This window comes from Pithys albifrons, chromosome 3, assembly GCF_047495875.1.
Source record: "Pithys albifrons albifrons isolate INPA30051 chromosome 3, PitAlb_v1, whole genome shotgun sequence".
NCBI lineage: Eukaryota > Metazoa > Chordata > Aves > Passeriformes > Thamnophilidae > Pithys > Pithys albifrons.
In genome coordinates, this window is record NC_092460.1 from 38319041 (window position 1) to 38337609 (window position 18569).

At 43.3% G+C, this 18569-nt stretch overlaps 1 protein-coding gene across 1 annotated transcript in view; it reads left to right on the top strand.

Annotated features, from left to right (window-relative positions):
• Positions 1-17020, top strand: part of BORCS5 (BLOC-1 related complex subunit 5) — a 64895-nt gene extending 47875 nt beyond the window's left edge. The window contains exon 4 of the mRNA XM_071551429.1: positions 12743-17020. Within this exon, the coding sequence (XP_071407530.1) occupies positions 12743-12973 (231 nt within the window). The 3' untranslated portion in view covers positions 12974-17020. The remainder of the gene's footprint in view (positions 1-12742) is intronic.
• Positions 17021-18569: the final 1549 nt, after the last annotated feature.

The following is an 18569-nucleotide window of genomic DNA, read 5'->3' on the forward strand; positions in this document are numbered from 1 at the left end:
ACATATAGTCTTTGGCATCTTGAAAGTTGATTGATGAGGACTGTGCCAATCTATCCAGCTTTTTATTTCTCCTCTCATCTAAGACAAAGTGTGGTTTATAATGACTGGAGTCTTAACAGACCCCATCATGCAGAAGTAAATGTGCAGGATTATTAAGCTGGAAACATGTTAAGCTTCATGTGCTTTAGCTGATCTTGCTCGTTTTTCTCCAGCCTGATGTGCAAATAGCTTGAGTGCACACATGAGTGGTGGGGTGATGCCAACTAGCCAGCATCAAAATGTAAAAATGCTCTTGAAAAAGCATCACAATTGTTACTTTAATATTTAGAATTAATGTCTTGCAGTGTATGCCTGAGGTAGATGGCCAGTGCACTGTTTTACATGAACTTTGTGACGTGATAGAGCAGTTATAAAGAAAAAGGAAATTGTTTGCACTTGTGACAGTCTGAAATCTATTACACTGACATACAGTTCCTCATTCGGTGTCATAAAAAAGACTAACCACTTGCTCCTAGAATGTATGTGTGTAATCATAGAATCACAGAATCATAGAATCAATTGGCTTGGAAAAGACCTCTGAGATCATCAAGTCCAACCCTTGGTCCAACTCCGGTCCCTTTAACAGATCATGGCACTCAGTGCCACGTCCAATCTCAGTTTAAAAACCTCCAGGGATGGTGAATCCACCCCCTCTCTGGGCAGCCCATTTCAATGCCTGATTACTCTCTCTGGAAAGAATTTTTTTCTGATCTCCAACTTAAATTTCCCCTGGCAGAGCTTAAGCCCATGCCCCCTTGTCCTATTGCTGAGTGCCTGAGAGAAGAGACCAGCTCCCACCTGGCCAGAACTTCCCTTCAGGTAGTTCTAGACAGTGCTGAGGTCACCTCTGAGCCTCCTCTTCTCCAGGCTAAACAACCCCAGCTCCCTCAGCTTCTCCCCATAGGACTTGTGCTCCAGTCCTTCCCCCTTGTTGCTCTTCTCTGAACCTGCTCCAGCCCCTCAATCTCTTTCCTGAACTGAGGGGCCCAGAACTGAACACAACACTCAAGGTGTGGCCTCACCAACACAGAGTACAGGGGAAGGGTCACTGCCCTGGGCCTGCTGGCCACACTATTTTTGATACAGGCCAGGATCCCATTGGCCTTCTTGGCCACCTGGGCACACTGTTGGCTCATGTTGAGCTTCCTGTCACTCAGTCCCCCCAGGTCCCTTTCTGCTTGGCTGTTCTCCAGCCACTCTGTGCCCAGCCTGTAGCACTGCAGGGGGTTGTTGTGGCCAAAGTGCAGGACCCGGCACTTGGCCTTGTTGAACTTCATCCCACTGGAATCAGCCCATCTCTCAAGTCTATCCAGAGCCCTCCGTCATGTCAGTTCCAGCATGTCCCCTTCTCTTGTGCTTTGGTTTGTCTTGTCCTTCATGGCCTTTTGAGGAAAGATCTAAGCTGGAATCTTTTCCACCACCAAATTTCCAAGCAAGACTAGAAAATTAAACAAGCATCAAGCAGTCAGAAAGGTTTGTATTATTATAGAATTTAGGTGCTTAATAAACTGTCACTGAAGATCCCAAGTCTGGTGTGCTCAGCGTATTAGTAACGCTTTCATCAGGACTAACGCATGGAGCTTATGATTATCAGGTACCAGAAGGAATGTAATTCAGTTTCTTCTCACAGCTTGCTTAAACTAGTGAAGCTGAAAAAGCCTCAAAATAAATAACTGCTAAGAGACTTTTTATTCTTTTAGCAGCAAAGGTATTTATTAACAACATTGGAGGCAAGCCAGTTCATACTGGGCAAAACTTGCCTGGCCTGTTCATGTAAAATTAGCCATTTATACAGTTTTGGGTTCATAGTTACACCTTTTAATTTCCATATTAATGACTAAGTGGAATCTTGGGCAGAGCTTTCCTTTTGGCTTCAAATTTGGGTAGTGGTCTCCTGACTTCATCCCCTGGGTGGTCTTGAGGCATCTTCATCACTGTTGGACTTTTGCCTTTTCTTTGTTCAATGGCATGACCTGTCAAACTTTTAAAGTCTTGGCTTTAACTCTACAAAATCTTGGCTCAGGGCTCTCATACCTATTTTGAATGTCTAAGTTTACTTGATATGTGGCCTAGGAGACTATTGTGTTAGACTTTGGTTCAATGAGTAGAACAGAACTACCTGGGTAAGATAGACAGAACATGCCTTGAGTAATTTGGACAATTTTCTTCTCTTAGCAGAACTAGGCACTTTAACTCTTGTTCTGCCTTCACTAGGAAATGAGATTTTTTTATTCTGGTCTTGTTACCCGAGATGGTAAAAAAGCACAAATAACCCCCTGCCCCAGCATTGTAGAACTTCAAACAGGAATAAGAAATGTTGAATTCCATTGCCAAGTTGGCAGACATGGTGCTGAATTTGGGCATGAAACAGATTTGAGAACTGAAGAAAGCAAGTATCACCCTGGGGTGTATCACACAAGGTACTTCCAGGAGAAATAAGAACATATTTATTGTATTGCACAAGGCTGAGAGATGATCTCATCTGAGACACTGTGTGCAGTTCTCATAATGTTCAAGGAAGGCGAGTTCATAATACAAGAAAAGGGCTATAAGGATGCCCGGGGGGTGGAGAACCTTGCAGAGGAAACTGGAAAAGCTTTACTTGTTTGACTTAATCAAAGGAAGATAGAAGATGGTACAATTTCTCTTTCTAGAAAAGTCTAGGGTTAGAGTAGACTGAAAATGGTGTTCTCCCTCCGTGAGGGATTGTATTAATATAGAAAAAGTCACTTTACAGGCTTTCATTTTTAGCAATTACCTCCTGTTTCAGTGTTGAGTTGAAATTTTCTAGGTGCAACTCTGCCCTTACATGAGAACTGGGGTGGGGTGTGAAGGTGTCAGGAATATTAGCTAAAAGCTTTTCAGCAGTTTGATGTTCATTTTAGATAGGTCATCTCATATTATTTGCAAATATTTGGAGTTGCACCTATGAATTAAAGATGCTAGTTGGTAGACTTGGGGGAGCGAGGTGGACCTGGTGTTAGCAGCCCTACAATTAGCATTCAGATAATAATCAGATGTGATTTGCAAAGAAGACTTCATTTTGAAAGCATTACAACGCCTTAGCGCAAGTAATCTGCCTGTCTTGGTTTTTATGAAGGGTAGGGTTTCCTTAATGTTTATGTGTCATTAGGGCATGAATGTTTCTAAATGTGAGAACATTATTAGCCTTTATTGCAACACTGCTCTAGAGATATGAAACATATGTTTTACTATGAATTAATTCTTGTGGGTGTTGTTCCTGACTGGATGTATCATCTACCTGTCGAAGCCTGGATAAAATGGTGAATTACAGTGTAGTAGAAATCCCTGTAATCAAATGTATGAACTGTTCCAAGCTGTAGTGTACTTGACAAGAAATAGTTTTTTTATTTTTTTTTTAAACTGGAACAGCAAGTGATGCATTTGAAGAGCAGTTGCAGGATCTGGCAAATTCTCTAAAAGACAAACTCCCAAATCAGATGAATTTCATCTGAAAAAGATGCTCAGGTAGTTGTAAAAGAAATCAACACAAGAACAGTATATGGCAAAATTTTTTAAAGAGTTTTTAAGGTCAGAAAGGCTTCTTGGGTCATAGCCTTTCCTTTTGCTTAGTTCAGTCCATGGAATTTAATTCTTGCTTATGCCTGACCTAAGCTTCATGGGAACTGAAGATTAACTACTTACTTTTCAATTATAAGTTCTCCTGCCAGATCATAGTACAAAAATTCAAATATCTGCTTGCATTTGATCAATTTATTCTAGAGATCCATTTATAGACATAAACAAGGAGAAAGAAGTACTCAGCTTTCTGTGAATCTGGAGGCCATTGCAGCTCAGTACAATAAAAATGAATGCTCAGAGTGGATGAGATCTCTACTGGATCACTATTCACACACTGAACTTTTGTCTGAGTCATTGATTGCTGATGGTGGTATTTTGAACAAGAGTCTGTAAATTATGTGCTCAGAATTTCACTGAGGCTTTCCTGAAGCCAAAGTCTGATGTTGTGACGTCCAGAAAAGTGCTGGGACATTTGAGCTTCAGCACTGAGGTATGGTGGAGCCAGTCTTGAAAGTATCTCTTCTGAGAATGGAGTAGATCCTCCCCTTAACATCACTGGAAGGTTCGTGGCTCATTTCATGTTCTGTTTAAGCATGGAAGAGTTGATGTAGAGCTACAAAAAGATCTTTCAGCAATTTTTCAGGTTATCACTGACTGACTGTTAGAACTGACACACCTCTGAGTTTCCCTTGTGAAGGGAAGTTGATTTGGACTTTCATATGAGAACTGTGGCTGGCAGGGAAACAGCAAAAGGGACTCTCAGATGTCCAGAAATCCCCAATTTCTAACTACTGGGCTTGTGTCCATGCATATCTCACACTTCAGCCTTCTTGCATGTATCTAAGCCATCTGCACAGCACATGGGAGGTAGGCCTGGTGCAGCCAAGTGTGTTGGGCTGGCAGTGGAAGTGAGGCAGGGAGCCCGCAGCCATCGTCATCTGCACTTCCCCAGAGGAAAAAGAGGGAGTTCTAGATAATCCTTTTAGTACTTCACCAACAGTAGGAAGTGGTTAAAACTCAGGTCCTTTGCATTCAGTGAGAGCAGATTTAAGAGTGTTTTCTACTTATGTAGCATTTTCTTCTAGTAAATGCTTTCTTCAGGTGTGTGTAACCCTGACAAAATATGGCAAAGGTGGCATTCCCTTTTCAAAAATTTTGAAAGACCTTCTGTTGAAAATCTGGAAAAGAACACCTACAAGTACCAGGTCCCAGGTGTGAAGCTGAGAATAATAGCAGATGGCTTGCACATGTAATGCTGACTATTTTCACTCTGAAAGGAGAATGGTAATGTTTTCTGAGAAACATCTCATTAGTGACAGTGGTCATCTCTTTTCAAATCAAAGCTTGTTTGTGCTGGGAGAACCAACTTGCTTAAAGCTAGTCATCTTGACATATTGAAAGTACAAAACTGTAATTTATAATAAAATAAAACCCTAAGGGTAAAGAACATTTATAACTGCTGTTGTCCTGAAATATTCAAGCTCTGGCTGGATATGGGAATGTTCTAAACAAGTAGTATGTCAGCAGGGTAAAATCAGGAAATGAGGAAATTGAAGGTTGTGTTTTGTAGCAGAATTATTAGGTAGCCTGAAATAGGAGTTGTGCAAGTTACCATTTAGGCAACAGATCTGTAACAGATGTGTATTTTTTCTTTTTCAGGAACAGCTAATTGAAGACAGACCAGGAGTTTCTTAGTAATTTCTGTGGAATTGTATTCCACAAAAGAGAGGTTTTGTGAGAATATTGCACGCACAGGTTTAATAATCTTATGTATTGTTTGGGTTGGAGTTTTTATCTATTTTTCTTAAACTTTGTTATTTGGAATAGGAATGGAAGCATTTTTAATGCTTTGAATGTAACTTAACATTTTTAGTCATGATAAATTTTAGAGATGATTTCTTAGATGGATGTAGATTGTTCTACAAAAACAGCAATTGAAAGCTCTAAAATAATGTTCTTACTAGTCAAGAACAATAAGCTAGAAATTACAATTACCTTTTATTCGTGACTGTTTCAAAAGCTTACCTTTTTTTTCCTTTCTGTTTTCTCAAGACTCTTGTGCAGTTAAGTCTGATACAGCCTCAATGCACACTGAGTTAGAACCCAGAACCATGTGCAGGGGGAGAAAAGGAGCAGTTCCTTGCATGATCCTGCTGATAGGTCAGTCAAGCAAACTAGTGGGACAGAAGATCAAACCACAGAAGAAGAGAGAGGCTGGGAAGACTAAATTTGTTTTGTTTTGTTAGGTGCAGAACTAAGCTTGTGATTATTCAGCTCACTTGAAGGAAAAGGGTATGATTGCTGCTTTGTGGTGCCCTGAGTTTCAATTGTTTTTGTTGATGGTTTAGCTGTTTTGAAAGACAGAGATGATGGCTGAGGGAAATACAAGTCAAGAAAGACCAGTGGAATGGGATTGTACTGTGATATATCCAAACTGGAGAGCTGGCTGTAGAATCTGCAGCACTAGATTTCAGATGGCTGCTGGTTGTCAAGTTTTGCTGTTCACCTCTGTGAAGTGGGACCCTGCTTTTTAAACACTTGGAAGTCTACTGGTTCATTAGTGCTGGGCAAGAGTAGGTATTGTCTTAATCATAGCTTTGGGACTCTTTTTTTAGCAACAGTTAGTGATAGCAGCCATAATTTAAGCTTGGGGGACTGCCAGTTGGCAGAGGGATGCTGGTAGCTCTCGAGCAAGGAAGGCTTGAGTCAGAGCTGGGAGGGAGACACAGGCTGTGGAGGTCAGACTGTGTGGCAGTGAGAAACATATCCTGTCCAATAGCCCAATAGGCATGAAAAGACTTACATAAAGATGAAAAGGTAATTTTAAGAATGAACCTTCTTATTCTTTGGAATTCTGAATGTTTTTATATATTCCCAAGGTCTGTCAAAATAATTAAATCTTGATCTTAGAGCAGCCTATCTCATGCTATCATTTACTATATGTACTATATGTTATAGTATATATCTTATGCTATCATGTACTATGTATATTATAGTAGTAAGGAACCAGGCATGGGTTTAACTATGAATGTTTTGGAATAAGGGCTGTGATGTACCTGTTAATATTGCTAAAACTGAATGCTAGAGCCAGTTAAAATGGTTGCTCTTCATTCTCTAACTTGACTGTGATCCGTGCAATGCTTAGACAGAATAAGCCTTAGCGTCTCTTAGCAGCAATGACAAACTACAAAGGGAGTGAAAGGAATGTTTTGGCATGGAATTTGATCTTAGATGTGAGAAGCAAAACTTAAATACACATTTTAATTGTTTACCTGGCAGTGGTGCAGAGGAAGGGTACTCATGCAGGCCATACTCATCACCAAAGCTGAAGAGAAGGATGTGGGGTCCTTGGCTGGGTTCTGTTATCTGCCCTGGCAGAGATGCTACCTAGTCAGTTTATCCCTTACCCATGTGTGGTGCGTGGGAGAAACAGAAGATGTTCCCATCATCAGGAAGTCATCTTGACCTATTGTGCTGACTTTGCGTGACATTATCAAAAGAGAGAGGGGAAGAGAAAAAAAAGCCATTAATTTAGCACATTTGTTTTCAGGCACTACAGTAAGAAGAACTGTCTTCAGTTTTAAGTGTGTTGATTTAAAAGTATTTTCACACCAACACATCATGACTAATATTCCATGCAGTCCTGGTCCTGCCTATCACTTTCTGATGTGGTTTCTGTGCAGCTGCAGAGGGGAGTTCATTTAACCCCAGTCAAGCACCTGACAATGTGAAGGAAAGGCTGCTTGTGCTCCAAGTGCTATTCTAGCAAATGAACTTTCTCAAATAAGGATTGCACCCTTATAGCTGCGTAATTTTCAGCACCAGCTGTAGGGGGTGGGAGCTGAGAGCAGATTGTTAGGACAGAAGGACACAGGACAAATGGATGTGTAGCTGAACTCTTGAAGGCTGCTGCTGAGTGTGTGGGGAAACAAAAACATCTTCTTGCTTTATTGACATTTTAGGAGGCAGTGGAGAAGCTGGGAATGCCCAAGCATCCTCATATGAGATATATTTGTTTTCTTATGTATGTCAGCAGTGCCTCTCTAGAAATTTGATTCCAAGTTTAATGAACTTTTGCAACCATGTTCTGTGCCCAGGGAAAACGTGTCTAGCTGCAATTTTCATACTCAGTCATTGAACTAACAAGATGTGACCGCTGTTTCTGAGACCTCAGGACACTCACATGCTCATGACAGAGGTGCTGTAAAACCGTACCAGGTAAGAGGTGGATATAGATGAGCACTGGTTTCCTTTCAGTGTGGTCTCTTGAAAAGAATTGGGCAGTGGCCAGTGCTGACCTCACGTATTTTTATGGGCTAAATTAATGTCTTTATTCTGCTTGGCAGTGTGGGCCAAGAAAAATTTTAAAATGAATGCAAAAGTTTATGGTGTGCAAGATGTCTGACAGTATCCTCAGTTGTTTTTGTGTTTCATCAGTATGGTGTTACAAATGGGCCTGTAATGCAGAGGAGACTCTTACGGGTTGACAGTGTGAATGGTGTAGCAGGAGGGGCTGTGCTGGGGCCCTTTTAAGTGGTAAAATATCCATCTTGCCCTGTTGTTGGAAGTAATTGTTAATCTGTTTCCATTTAAAGAAAGAAAAGCCCTGTAGATGTCATTTCATGTTTAAAATGTGGAGCTAATGTATGAATTAGTGTCCCGCTGCTACTGATTCACAGAAGAGGCATGAGCTTTGAAACAGAAACAGACACAAAATCACAGTGTCACTGGCTGTACTAAAATTATGTCATGCTGGAAGGTGAGTTTTAGGCTTGTTTGTTTTTATGACCCTGTACTTCTGAAAGAAAAACATGAAGAAACAAGCTTTTCAGTAGAGGAAGGGAAGAAAAATCCTGTCTTTCTGTTCGGGGCATGTCCAGCCTCAGGTTTGCTGCTTTTACAGAAGGAATGATTTTTGGAGATAAAGAAAATATGCATTGGGCACTCTCACTTCTTCTCTGATAACACATCTTTTTTCCTCAAGTGCAAATTGGGCAGAACTTCTTGTTTTGATAAGAATTAGGACTCTGACCTCACATTCTGAGCTCTGCCCTCTTGCTTTATTCTGTTGCTTCTTCACAGGCTTCAGGTCCACTCTTTTAACTCTCTAAACTCTTCTGTGCCTCTCAGCTGGGGATGATAGTAGCTTACTCAGTGACGATGTTTGAAGGACAGATTGGTGGTGGTGAATCCTTGAGGGTCATCAAGAGGCTGGTGACAATGCTGCTTCTCATCTCTCATATCTTACAGATTCAGGGTGGTGACCAGCTGTTTAAAGGTTATCTGCAACTGTGGTGGCCTGCAGTAGTAGGAAATTTGAAGCAAACAGAGCAGAAACAATGGCTCAAATAAACACTCAGATGACTGTAGCACAGTGGAAGAGCAACTAGCTCTGGGGTGTCTTGCTGGGCTTCTCAGAGAGCTTCACAGATAGGGATGAGCAAGAAGGCTGAGACTTGAACATTTTCCAGAGCAGAGTTTGGCAGGGTTTTGTGTCAACAAGGTGGCAGTCATCAATGGGGGCTGCTCAGAGAAGGCAAATTCACTCATTGACCCTCAAGGGTTGTCTTGAAAAGCATGGATTTCCTTGGCTATAGGGAGGGGAGCAGACTCTACCTCAGCTTCCCTTCTTCAGATGCTTTTTATTGGTACTGTATGAAATTAAATAGATTTGAATTTAGTGTATTCTTATGCATGTTCCCTGCTCATTATGGATTACTGAAGGCCATTTTTAGTCTCTGTGGTGGGTACATAGGACTGACCCTCAGAGTTTTAAGGACTTGTCCAAGTGCCAGGGGAATGGGACTACATGCCAGGAAAGGTAAAAGCACAAGGACTGGCACTGGATGAGCTTGCTTGGAGGGGGAGGAGGCAGGAAGGATATAAGTGTGTACTTAGGCCTGCTTCAAGGAAAGCTGCAAAGACACATTGGCATTTATCTACAGGAATTATAACATAGTTGCCTTTTTTTATACTTAAAAATACCAGACTCAATTTAAGTAAAAATTGACCTTCCCTCACAATTACTCAACTTCAGTCCTCCCTGTCATGTCTCTGGCTGTGCAGCTGCCGTGACTTCCTGCAGCAGGGAAACCTGAATGCTAAGTATAGGGAAACCATAGGAAATACTCCCTCTTTTTTTTTGTGAGGCTGTTTTATTTGTGGCCGTTGTGAATGTGCCCAAAGGTAGCAAAGAGCTTGGAAGCCACTCCACATTTCTTTTTCCTGTTGCAGGTCAGCTTCAGCTTCTCCCTGCATTCCCCGCCCGTAAGTGGATGTTACTCATATTTACACAAGGAGCCTAAAAGTCAGCAGATGGAAAAGATTGGAATGGAGAGAAAAGGGAGCTTTGGTGTTTTATGTTTGAAAGCTTGGTAGGTGCGAGCTTTGCCTCGTGCAGTGCTGTGAGGCCACATGGAGAACTTGCCTATGGATGAGAACTTCAGAACTAGAGGAAGTTCCTGCCTGGGTCCCCACACTGCTCAGTTTAATGAGGCGTGCTGGCTTTTGGCAAGTTTCTGACTGGCTGCCACTCCGGGCCACCGTCTCTCATTAGGTAGTATGCTTTTAGGCACTGGATTGAACTTACTGGTTGGTGGTGGTCTGCTTTTTACACACTCCAATTTACAGAGCTAGCACCAAGCTATTAAATTATTGAGCTGGGGTTTTAATAGAAACCCCTGTATAGGCTTAAATTGTTTCCACTCTATTTGGAGTTTCCTGTTCTGCTGGTTTTTATTTTGTCCTGTGCATTAAAGCATTGAGGGAGGAATTCACAGGAAAGCACAGAGGCAAAGAGGAAGAATTCAGCTTGAAAGCAGTAAAAAGTACAGACGAAATAAAAGGTACTGTATCCAGCTCTGATGGAGGTGATAGAGGGGAAAAATGTGCCCTAATCCCCATGACAAGTTCAGTGAAAACTTTTGTGTTTCTTTTAAAAGCTGTTTGCAAGGTAGGTTTCTCAGTAAAATATTTTCAATATTTTCTTGCCCAACTATTTCTGACTTGACCTCCTCCCCAGGGCTTGAAAGGGACGTTTGTCAGCAAATACAGCTACACCAGTTTTTCCCCCAGCGCCAAACTGTGCTGCTGCCAGTGGGATGGCAGTGCTGTCTGGTGGGACCTCCTTTCTTGGTGCACCTTCCAGCTTTGCACCATGTCCACACACTCCTCCTCTTGCAGGGTTTGCCTTACAAACACACACCACTGAATACTGTGTCAGCATTACACTTGCTGATGAAGTGCTATGTAAGTCAGATCAGATCAGCACTGCACAGATAAATTTGTACTGTCCTTGATGACAGGTACAGTCACTGTTCTCCACCAAATGGCTTGACTCTGTCTCACAGTTAAAGCGAGGGATGTTGTTTAAACCTGTGCTTCTTAGTAGATCAGGAGTTTCAGCACCAATTCTCTGAGGCTGCTTCATCATGAGCAGTGACCTCCTTCCTCTGGGTGTAATTTAGATGGGAGAGGTTTGGAAAAACAATGGTAAGAGGTGGCAGTGGGCTAAAACTGGTCACTGTGTGTCTGCTCCTGCCCTTTACTCGGCCGCCGCTGTGTGCCCCAGCAAGAGGAATGTTTTCCACAAAGCGGCTTCACAGTTTGAAGAGCCAAAGAGCCTGTGCACTGGAATAACTGGGTACAGCTACAGCAAGCCAAGGCAATCGAGCTTCAAGTGTGCACTTGAGGGCTTGGAGCAGACCTGTTACCAAGCTCTTTGAATTTGTGGTGTCTTACAATATGTAAAACAGCTTAAACTATCTGACTCGGAAGCTACTGACTGAATGCTGCCTGGGGTTTGCAGATCTGTCTGAGAAAAAGTGGACTGTGAATTATAAAGGCTATCTTCATCACTCAATGGCAGGAACAGCACTGCAGTTCCTGCCATTGTCATCATATTTGAGCCATGTTTGGATAGGGACTGCGATTAATTGCATGGCTAATGTACTTAATGTCTCTGTGGGGGTCACTCATAACACTCCTTATTTTGGGGTTTCAGGGAAATTAGGGACAGTAGCAATCCATTGTGGTTCTGTTATAGGTTTAGCCAGATGGGCCTAAATTTAGGTTTTAAAGTTCAGGCTAGGCCTGAAATTGTCAGCTGACTTGAGCTGAGCTGGGCTAGATAACAGCTGACTTCTTCTAGCCAATAAAATTGTATTCCATACCATACTACATCATCTCAAAAGGGGTAAAATCCAGTGTGTGGGAGTGGTTTAGTCAGTTCCACCATGGCCGGACTACAAACTGGACGTGGTGCAGCTCCTGTCTTGGAGTAGGCCTTGGCCCTGCTGCTGCTGCTGCTTGCATTTTGTTTGAGTTCAGGGAAGTAGAAATATTTTGTTGTTACTCTTTCTGTTTCTTGCTAGGTGTCTTTTAGAGTACTTACAGATACACTTTGTATTAATTGGGGAGTGGGAAGTTACTTCTTGTTATATATATATATAACTAGTGTAAGTGTGTGTTATATTGTAGTTTTCTCTTAATTTCCTCTTTTCTGTATAAATAAATGTAGTTAGTTTGAGCATAAACCTAGTTTGGAGGGTTTTTTCCCCCCTTTCTCCCCTTTCTCAGCTGGAGGCTAACTCTGTTCTTTGGGCAGTTGGCATTTTGCCAGCTCAACCCAAGACAGGTTCTCCATCAAGGCAGGAGTTTTCCAGATGATGATGATGGTAACAGCTGTGGCTTAGTTGTGGAGTAACCTGGCTAAACTGAGGAAAATTAGCACTGGCAAGTATGGTAGAGCTTAATACTTGCAAAAGAACAATATCCAATGAAAAGTACCACAGGTGTAAGCAGAGGTCATGAGTTCCCTGAGTTTGGATAACTTGGAGGATATGTGTATTGGGTTATTGGGAAATCCTTGGCAGTGCCTGTTGGCTTTCAGTCCTGCAAATAATCTTCTAATCAAATACTGAGGTGTTTGGGTGTAGAACTGAGGTTGTCATATGTCCTCCCTGGTATACAACTATGAATCATCCCATTTTGTGACAAACTGGTTATGTACCTTCTGAGGAGCTCTTTTGTACCTGTCTGGTATCTCCAGTGGGGCATCTAAGGTGATTCTTGGTTGCTTTTAGCAAGGACAGTGTGCTGAAAGGTCTCTGGCAACAATTGGCCTAACATGCCTTGCTCTGCTTGTTTTTTTTTTAAACAGATGGACCTCTCTGTGGAAACTCTTTATAGTTTCATGCAGGAGCGGCAGAAGAAGTACGCCAAGTACGCGGAGCAGATCCAGAAGGTCAATGAGATGTCTGCCATCCTTCGCCGTATACAGATGGGCATTGACCAGACGATCCCACTGATGGAGCGGTTGAACAGCATGCTGCCCGAGAGCGAGCGGCTGGAACCCTTCAGCATGAAACCCGACCGGGACCTGAAGTCTTAGCTGAGCCAGCAGGATGCCCCTCCTCACCTTCCATGCTCCAGTGTTCAGCACAGACACACTTTCAAGAGGCTGGATTGGCAGGTGTTTAAAGTGGTCGGCAGTGCTGCCTGACTGCCTGACTCTGCCAGGGCATTAGAGGAAGAACAGCATCAGCTACCGGAACTGCACAGCCAGGAATCCAGGAGCTCCCCTGTCCTGCAGTCTGGAGAAGATGATTTACTGTTCTTTCATCTCACTGCTCTTGCCCTCCTGTCTCCTTTGCCACTACCACCACCTGTGCAGAGACATTTGTTTCATTGCTGTGACTAGTTGGGGTTTACAGAGGAGGAATTTTCTTTCATCTGAATTACCTTTTTTTACTAAAAGAATTCAGAGGGATAGGGGATGTGATGAACCTTCTAACATGGTTTTTGTGCCACTGGGGTTTAGACAATTAGATGGCTGGAAGGTACTTGTAAGATTCTCTGGCCTTCGAAATAATGTTTTATAGGTGAAAATTGTGGGAGCCAGAAACTGGCTTATTAAAATTTGCATATTATCATAATTAACATGGTTTGCATGGCAGGGTTTTGGCCTGTCCATGAGGCACCTCTTTCTATGGGCTCACTAATTTATGAGGCTGTAAAGGAGTAACTGTTCTAGATATCTAGATGTCTGCTAATGTTAAGCAAGCCTTAGTGTTCCTTTTCCCCCTGCCCTGACGGTGTCCCCATGCCCTAGCTGGTGGCATTTCATGTCCTCCTCACAGGTACTGGTAACCACCAGCTCATTTTGGATCCCAAAGCTGGACATGAGGTGTCTTATTTATTGGGACACTCCAGTTATCTTGGTGCTCTTTTCTACCAGAGAGGTGCACTTGCTTCTTTACCTTCAAGTGTATGGAGTTGGAGGGGAGACATGAGAAGTCATTTGGGTCTTAGCACTGGCTGAGCTGCAGTTGTGCTGAGAGCTGGCCTAAGCATGCTGTTTAATGACTGAAACCACTTGGTCCTTCAGGGACCATTCTCAGCCACCTGTTCCAAAGGCAACAGGATGTTCTTGCCTTGTCCCAGGCAAGTCAAGGACACTGCTGGAAGGCAGGCAGCATGTCCACACTGCCTGGCTGCCGGGGTAACCTGTAGGAGACAGGTTAGTTGCCAAGTCTGTCACTGGTCTGCTGGCTGCAGGCGATTTGCAGCACCTCTCTGAGCTTTGGTTTCTCCCTGTGTAAAACAGGGATATCTTACGTACTGCTGTAAAAGTATTTATAGATATAGAAATAGGGTTTAGCAGCCTGTATTACCAGTGCATGGCAGCTCTTGTCTGCAGCAGAAAGAGTGTGTAACCAGGAGTGAGGAGCCCCTGGTTTGCTGGGGCAAGGGTAGGTTTGTCTGTGTTACGTTGGTCCCAGGATGCTGTTGCTGGTGAGGAGGCTGAAGTGCTCATGAACCCCAAAGGTGGTTTTATGTCAGAGTCCAGTTCCAGTAGTGAAGACAGCCCGCTTGGAGCATCAGGGACAAACCAGCCTCCGGTATGGCACAAGGCTAGGTGACTTGCCAAAGACAACTTGCTTTAATACATCTTATCATTTAGGAGTATTTAATCAGCAAAAGGTTGTCTCTGAACATTTGGAAATAAGAATGCAGTAGGTTTTTGATGATACTAATTATTGCCTGGTAGCAAGAAGCAACAGGCTATTCTCTTGGTGCATTCCCAATGGCCATGTAGTGTAGAGTTAATTTTTGTGATACAGACTGCAGCCAACTTCGATGTGCATCAAAACCACAGTGGTGATTGGAACCCAGGACCTGATGAACACTGAAAGTGGAGTCCTGTAGAAATGAAGCCCCCTGGAACGATGCCCTGGGAAGAGCAATTGGTTGCTTCACAGAGAGCAAGGAATTCAGCAGGAGATACTTTAGCAAAGGCAGCAGAGGGGACTTCCTTGCCTACTGCTCCCACCTCAGAGGTTCTACACAGACATATGCTGTGTGTTGCACAGAATACAACATCCTTGTTCAAGCTTCCTGCCATATTTTACACTTGGTTTGTTAAAAGCTTTAACCCATGAGAACCTGCTTGTCATAGTCATGGCTATGCCCATGTGGGTCATCATTGTCCATCATGGAATATGTCTCTGCCTCCTGCCTGCCGTCAGACAGACACACAAGAATGTTGGACAGCTTTAAATAGCAGCTGCAGCCATTTTTGTCCTGTTTGTCCAAATGAGGCTGTCTGGATGCTTAAAATGTGCAACATTCAGCTGTCTGCCAGACGGTATCATTAATATCCTGGTGTGCTTGGAAGCCTATGCTAGTGGGAAGATCCTGATACTGGATCTCAAAGCAGGGCCCTTGAGTTATTCTTTCCTATAAGATGCTCTCTCCTGTAAGGCTTCTAGACGTTTGGCCTCACACCATTATCAGATCGAAGCATTGCTCCATGCAGTGCTGTTGAGGACCAATGCATAGTGCTCCCATCAGAAGGCTGCAGGAGTGAGGGCTACAAATGAGTTTCTTCTACATTTGCTAGAAAACACCTAGGCATTGGGCTGAGAATGGTAGAAAATGCTTGTTCCTAGGAGCACTGGCCTTTAAGTTTGTGGCTGTACTGCTGGGCCTCACAGACAGAGCTTTTCAAACAGCAAGGGCAGGTTGTGAAAGGCCTAACAACTTAACTAGAAAGAAATCAGAGATGAAATGTGAAGGTGAACCTCTTCCAAAGCTCACACGTCATCACCTCCGTTCCACAGAAAAGTCTCTTGTATGGGTACTGTAAGATAGCATGCACCCTCTAACTGTTCTCAAGCAATGGTTTACAGTTTTATTTAAAACACTGTCATGACCTTCATTAACTGTAAATCTTTGGCACTCTTGCCAAGGGGAAGACATCTGCCACATCTTCTTGAGATGCTGTTTGTTGCTTGGCTGCTCCTTTTTGGCTTTGCTCTACACGCTGCTTTCAGGTGCAGGTGATGCTCAGGGTGAGACTGTCACTTCACTCTCATGCTGCTTAACAGATTTGAGATGTGACTGAAATTACCTTTCTGCTTCTTAATTTTCTTTTCCAAGCCAAACGCTCTTGGAGAAGGCCTCACACATCTTTCATGAATGTACTAGCTGTTACTTCTACCACAAATAATCTGGTGTGCTCCACTGAAACCAGACAATTCTACTTTTTTCTGCTTTCAGAGGTGGTGTGTGGTCTAGGGTACAAGCTAAGCTTCCTGATATGCAATCTTCTGAAAAGCTGGAGAGGAGGGCAGTTTGCTGAGTCTGTGGTTCCCCTCAGGCCTGAACTACTCTGGTTCTTCCCTGACTCTGCTGTTGCAACTCTCTCCTTGTGCTGCCACTGGAGCTCATTGCATCACACACTGGTCAGTGTGCTACCTGCACAGATTTGCTTTGTGCTTTCCATTGCTTTTGTAATTGAATGCATTGACAGGGTGCTAAAGTGTCAGCCTATCTGCAGGGCAATTTCTGTGAAAATCCAGTGAAGCAGACAGAAAAGAGTTTTTGGGATTTTTTAAGTATATGTATTTTAAACTAAATATATTTAAATGTATTTAATTTAAATGTATTACACAGAAAGAGTAGAAATACATGTTTTCACAAGCCTATTCCTTGTATGGACTACCCACTCTCTCTGACTGTGTGCCAGTGTTTTCCTGAGGTACTCCCATAATGTCACTCCTGTTCCCAAGCTGCCAGCATGTGTTACCAGCCTTGTGGCTCAGCACTCCATGGTTTATGGGTGGTTATCCTGTTTGCAGATTTGCTCTGCTTTCAGCTGCCTACATGCTACATATTCCACAGCTTCAGCATTAAAACATTTAGTATGGCTCTTTTCTAAGTGTTTTGTTGCTCCAGTTGCCTTGCTTATTCTTCATTTCCAGGGCACCACTTCCCACCACGATGTCTATGGACAATGCTTAGCTTTGTTTTGTACCCAGAACCCACCTTTGTACTGTGGAGATGGCCCATTTCGTTGCCCTGGGACTTCCTCTGCCCAGAGACTGTAAGGAAACATGTCCCAGAAAGAAAATAAATGTTGGGTTTTCTTCCAATACCATCCCAATTCTGGTTGGAACTGATGTCAAGTTTAAATACATGATGTGAGCAGCAGTGCTTGGGACTCACCAGCAGTGGGGTGAGACTTTTGTTCATTCAGATGGCTGCCTACCTTTTCTGTGCTGGCAGCCCCTTGGAGGTAACGAGGATCTGGGATTGAGGGACTCAAGACACAAATGGAAGACTGCAGCTTCCCTGTGCAGAGCACTGGTAGTGTGAGACACTGCCTGTTTTGTTAGAGCCCTTGCACCTTGTGTGCATCCAGTGGCTTTCCCAAGGCCAAGTGGGAAGACTAAGCATGAGCAGCAGAGTATGTCCCATTTATTTTATTCTTTCCTCCCACACGTGTCTCCCTGTCAAATAGGGACCGTATCCTGACAGATGCCTTACATCAGTTCTTTGCCAGATTGCAGAAGTAGCTAGAGCTGGGCATCCTCAGGGCAGGCTGTATTCCAGGCTGTCCTCTGCCCTGCTGTCTACTCATCTCCTCCTCTCAGTTCCTTGCACTTCACTGAATGGGTCAGACTCTGCTTTTAGCCAAAGTTTAGCCTCTTTCAGCTCATTTTTGATACTTCTATGGAAGCCGTTGGCTTGCTTTTAGCAGCCATAATTAGGTTTTAACTTTTTCCATTTTGCTGAGCATGCATGGGACAGCCAGATCCACAGAACACTGAGATTAGCTCACTTGGTTAGAACATGTTGCTAATAATGACAAGATTGTGGGTTTGCTCCCTGTATGGGCCATTCACTTAAAGAGCTGGACTTGATGATTCCTGTGGGTATATTCTGTGATTGTGATTCGGTGAAGAACTGCTCACGCAGCAGTCCCCAAAGCCAGGGCAGGTCTTGAGGTGATGATGAGTGTGCTCCAGCATATCTACAGCCTTAAAGACCTAATCATGCTAGGGCATGAGAGGGAGAGAAGCATTCAAAGGGCAATTCCTAACATCAGCTGCCTAGAATAAACCTTTTTGTCTTTTTTAAACCTTTGTATTTTACAGATGGAGAGTGAGCACTGACCCCATAGGGATGCTGTAAAGGTAATGAAATACAGTGGCAATAATGAAATGTGATAGGACAGTAACATAACCAGAAATACATGGGGATTTGATTTTGTCAAAACATTGTTTATGTGTACTGCTAATCTATAAGAGAAGGATTTGAGAGGACTTCCCAGTGCCCAGTTACACATGTATCTTAGTAAAAGAGTTTCTCTGCCCCAGTTTTGTGGAGCTGATTGTGGACAGGCATTAACAGCCCTGTAGTCTGCCAAGCACCACTGTATGCACTTCCCTCCACAGGAGGTGGGTGGAGTGCTGTACTGCCATAGAAATCTCTTGGGGGAACCTGGTGAGCTTAGGGAATCCCAAGATGGAGCTGTTTCCTGCAGGAAAACGGTTACTCTAATAAACCTATCAGTGGTTTACAGGCAAGTAAGTGAATGTACCTGCGGCAGAGCACTGTTCTCATGACATTGGGAAAGCAAGGTGGTGATGGACTCTCACCTGCACACGGGGTGCTGAACAAAAAAAAACCCCCAGAGGCAA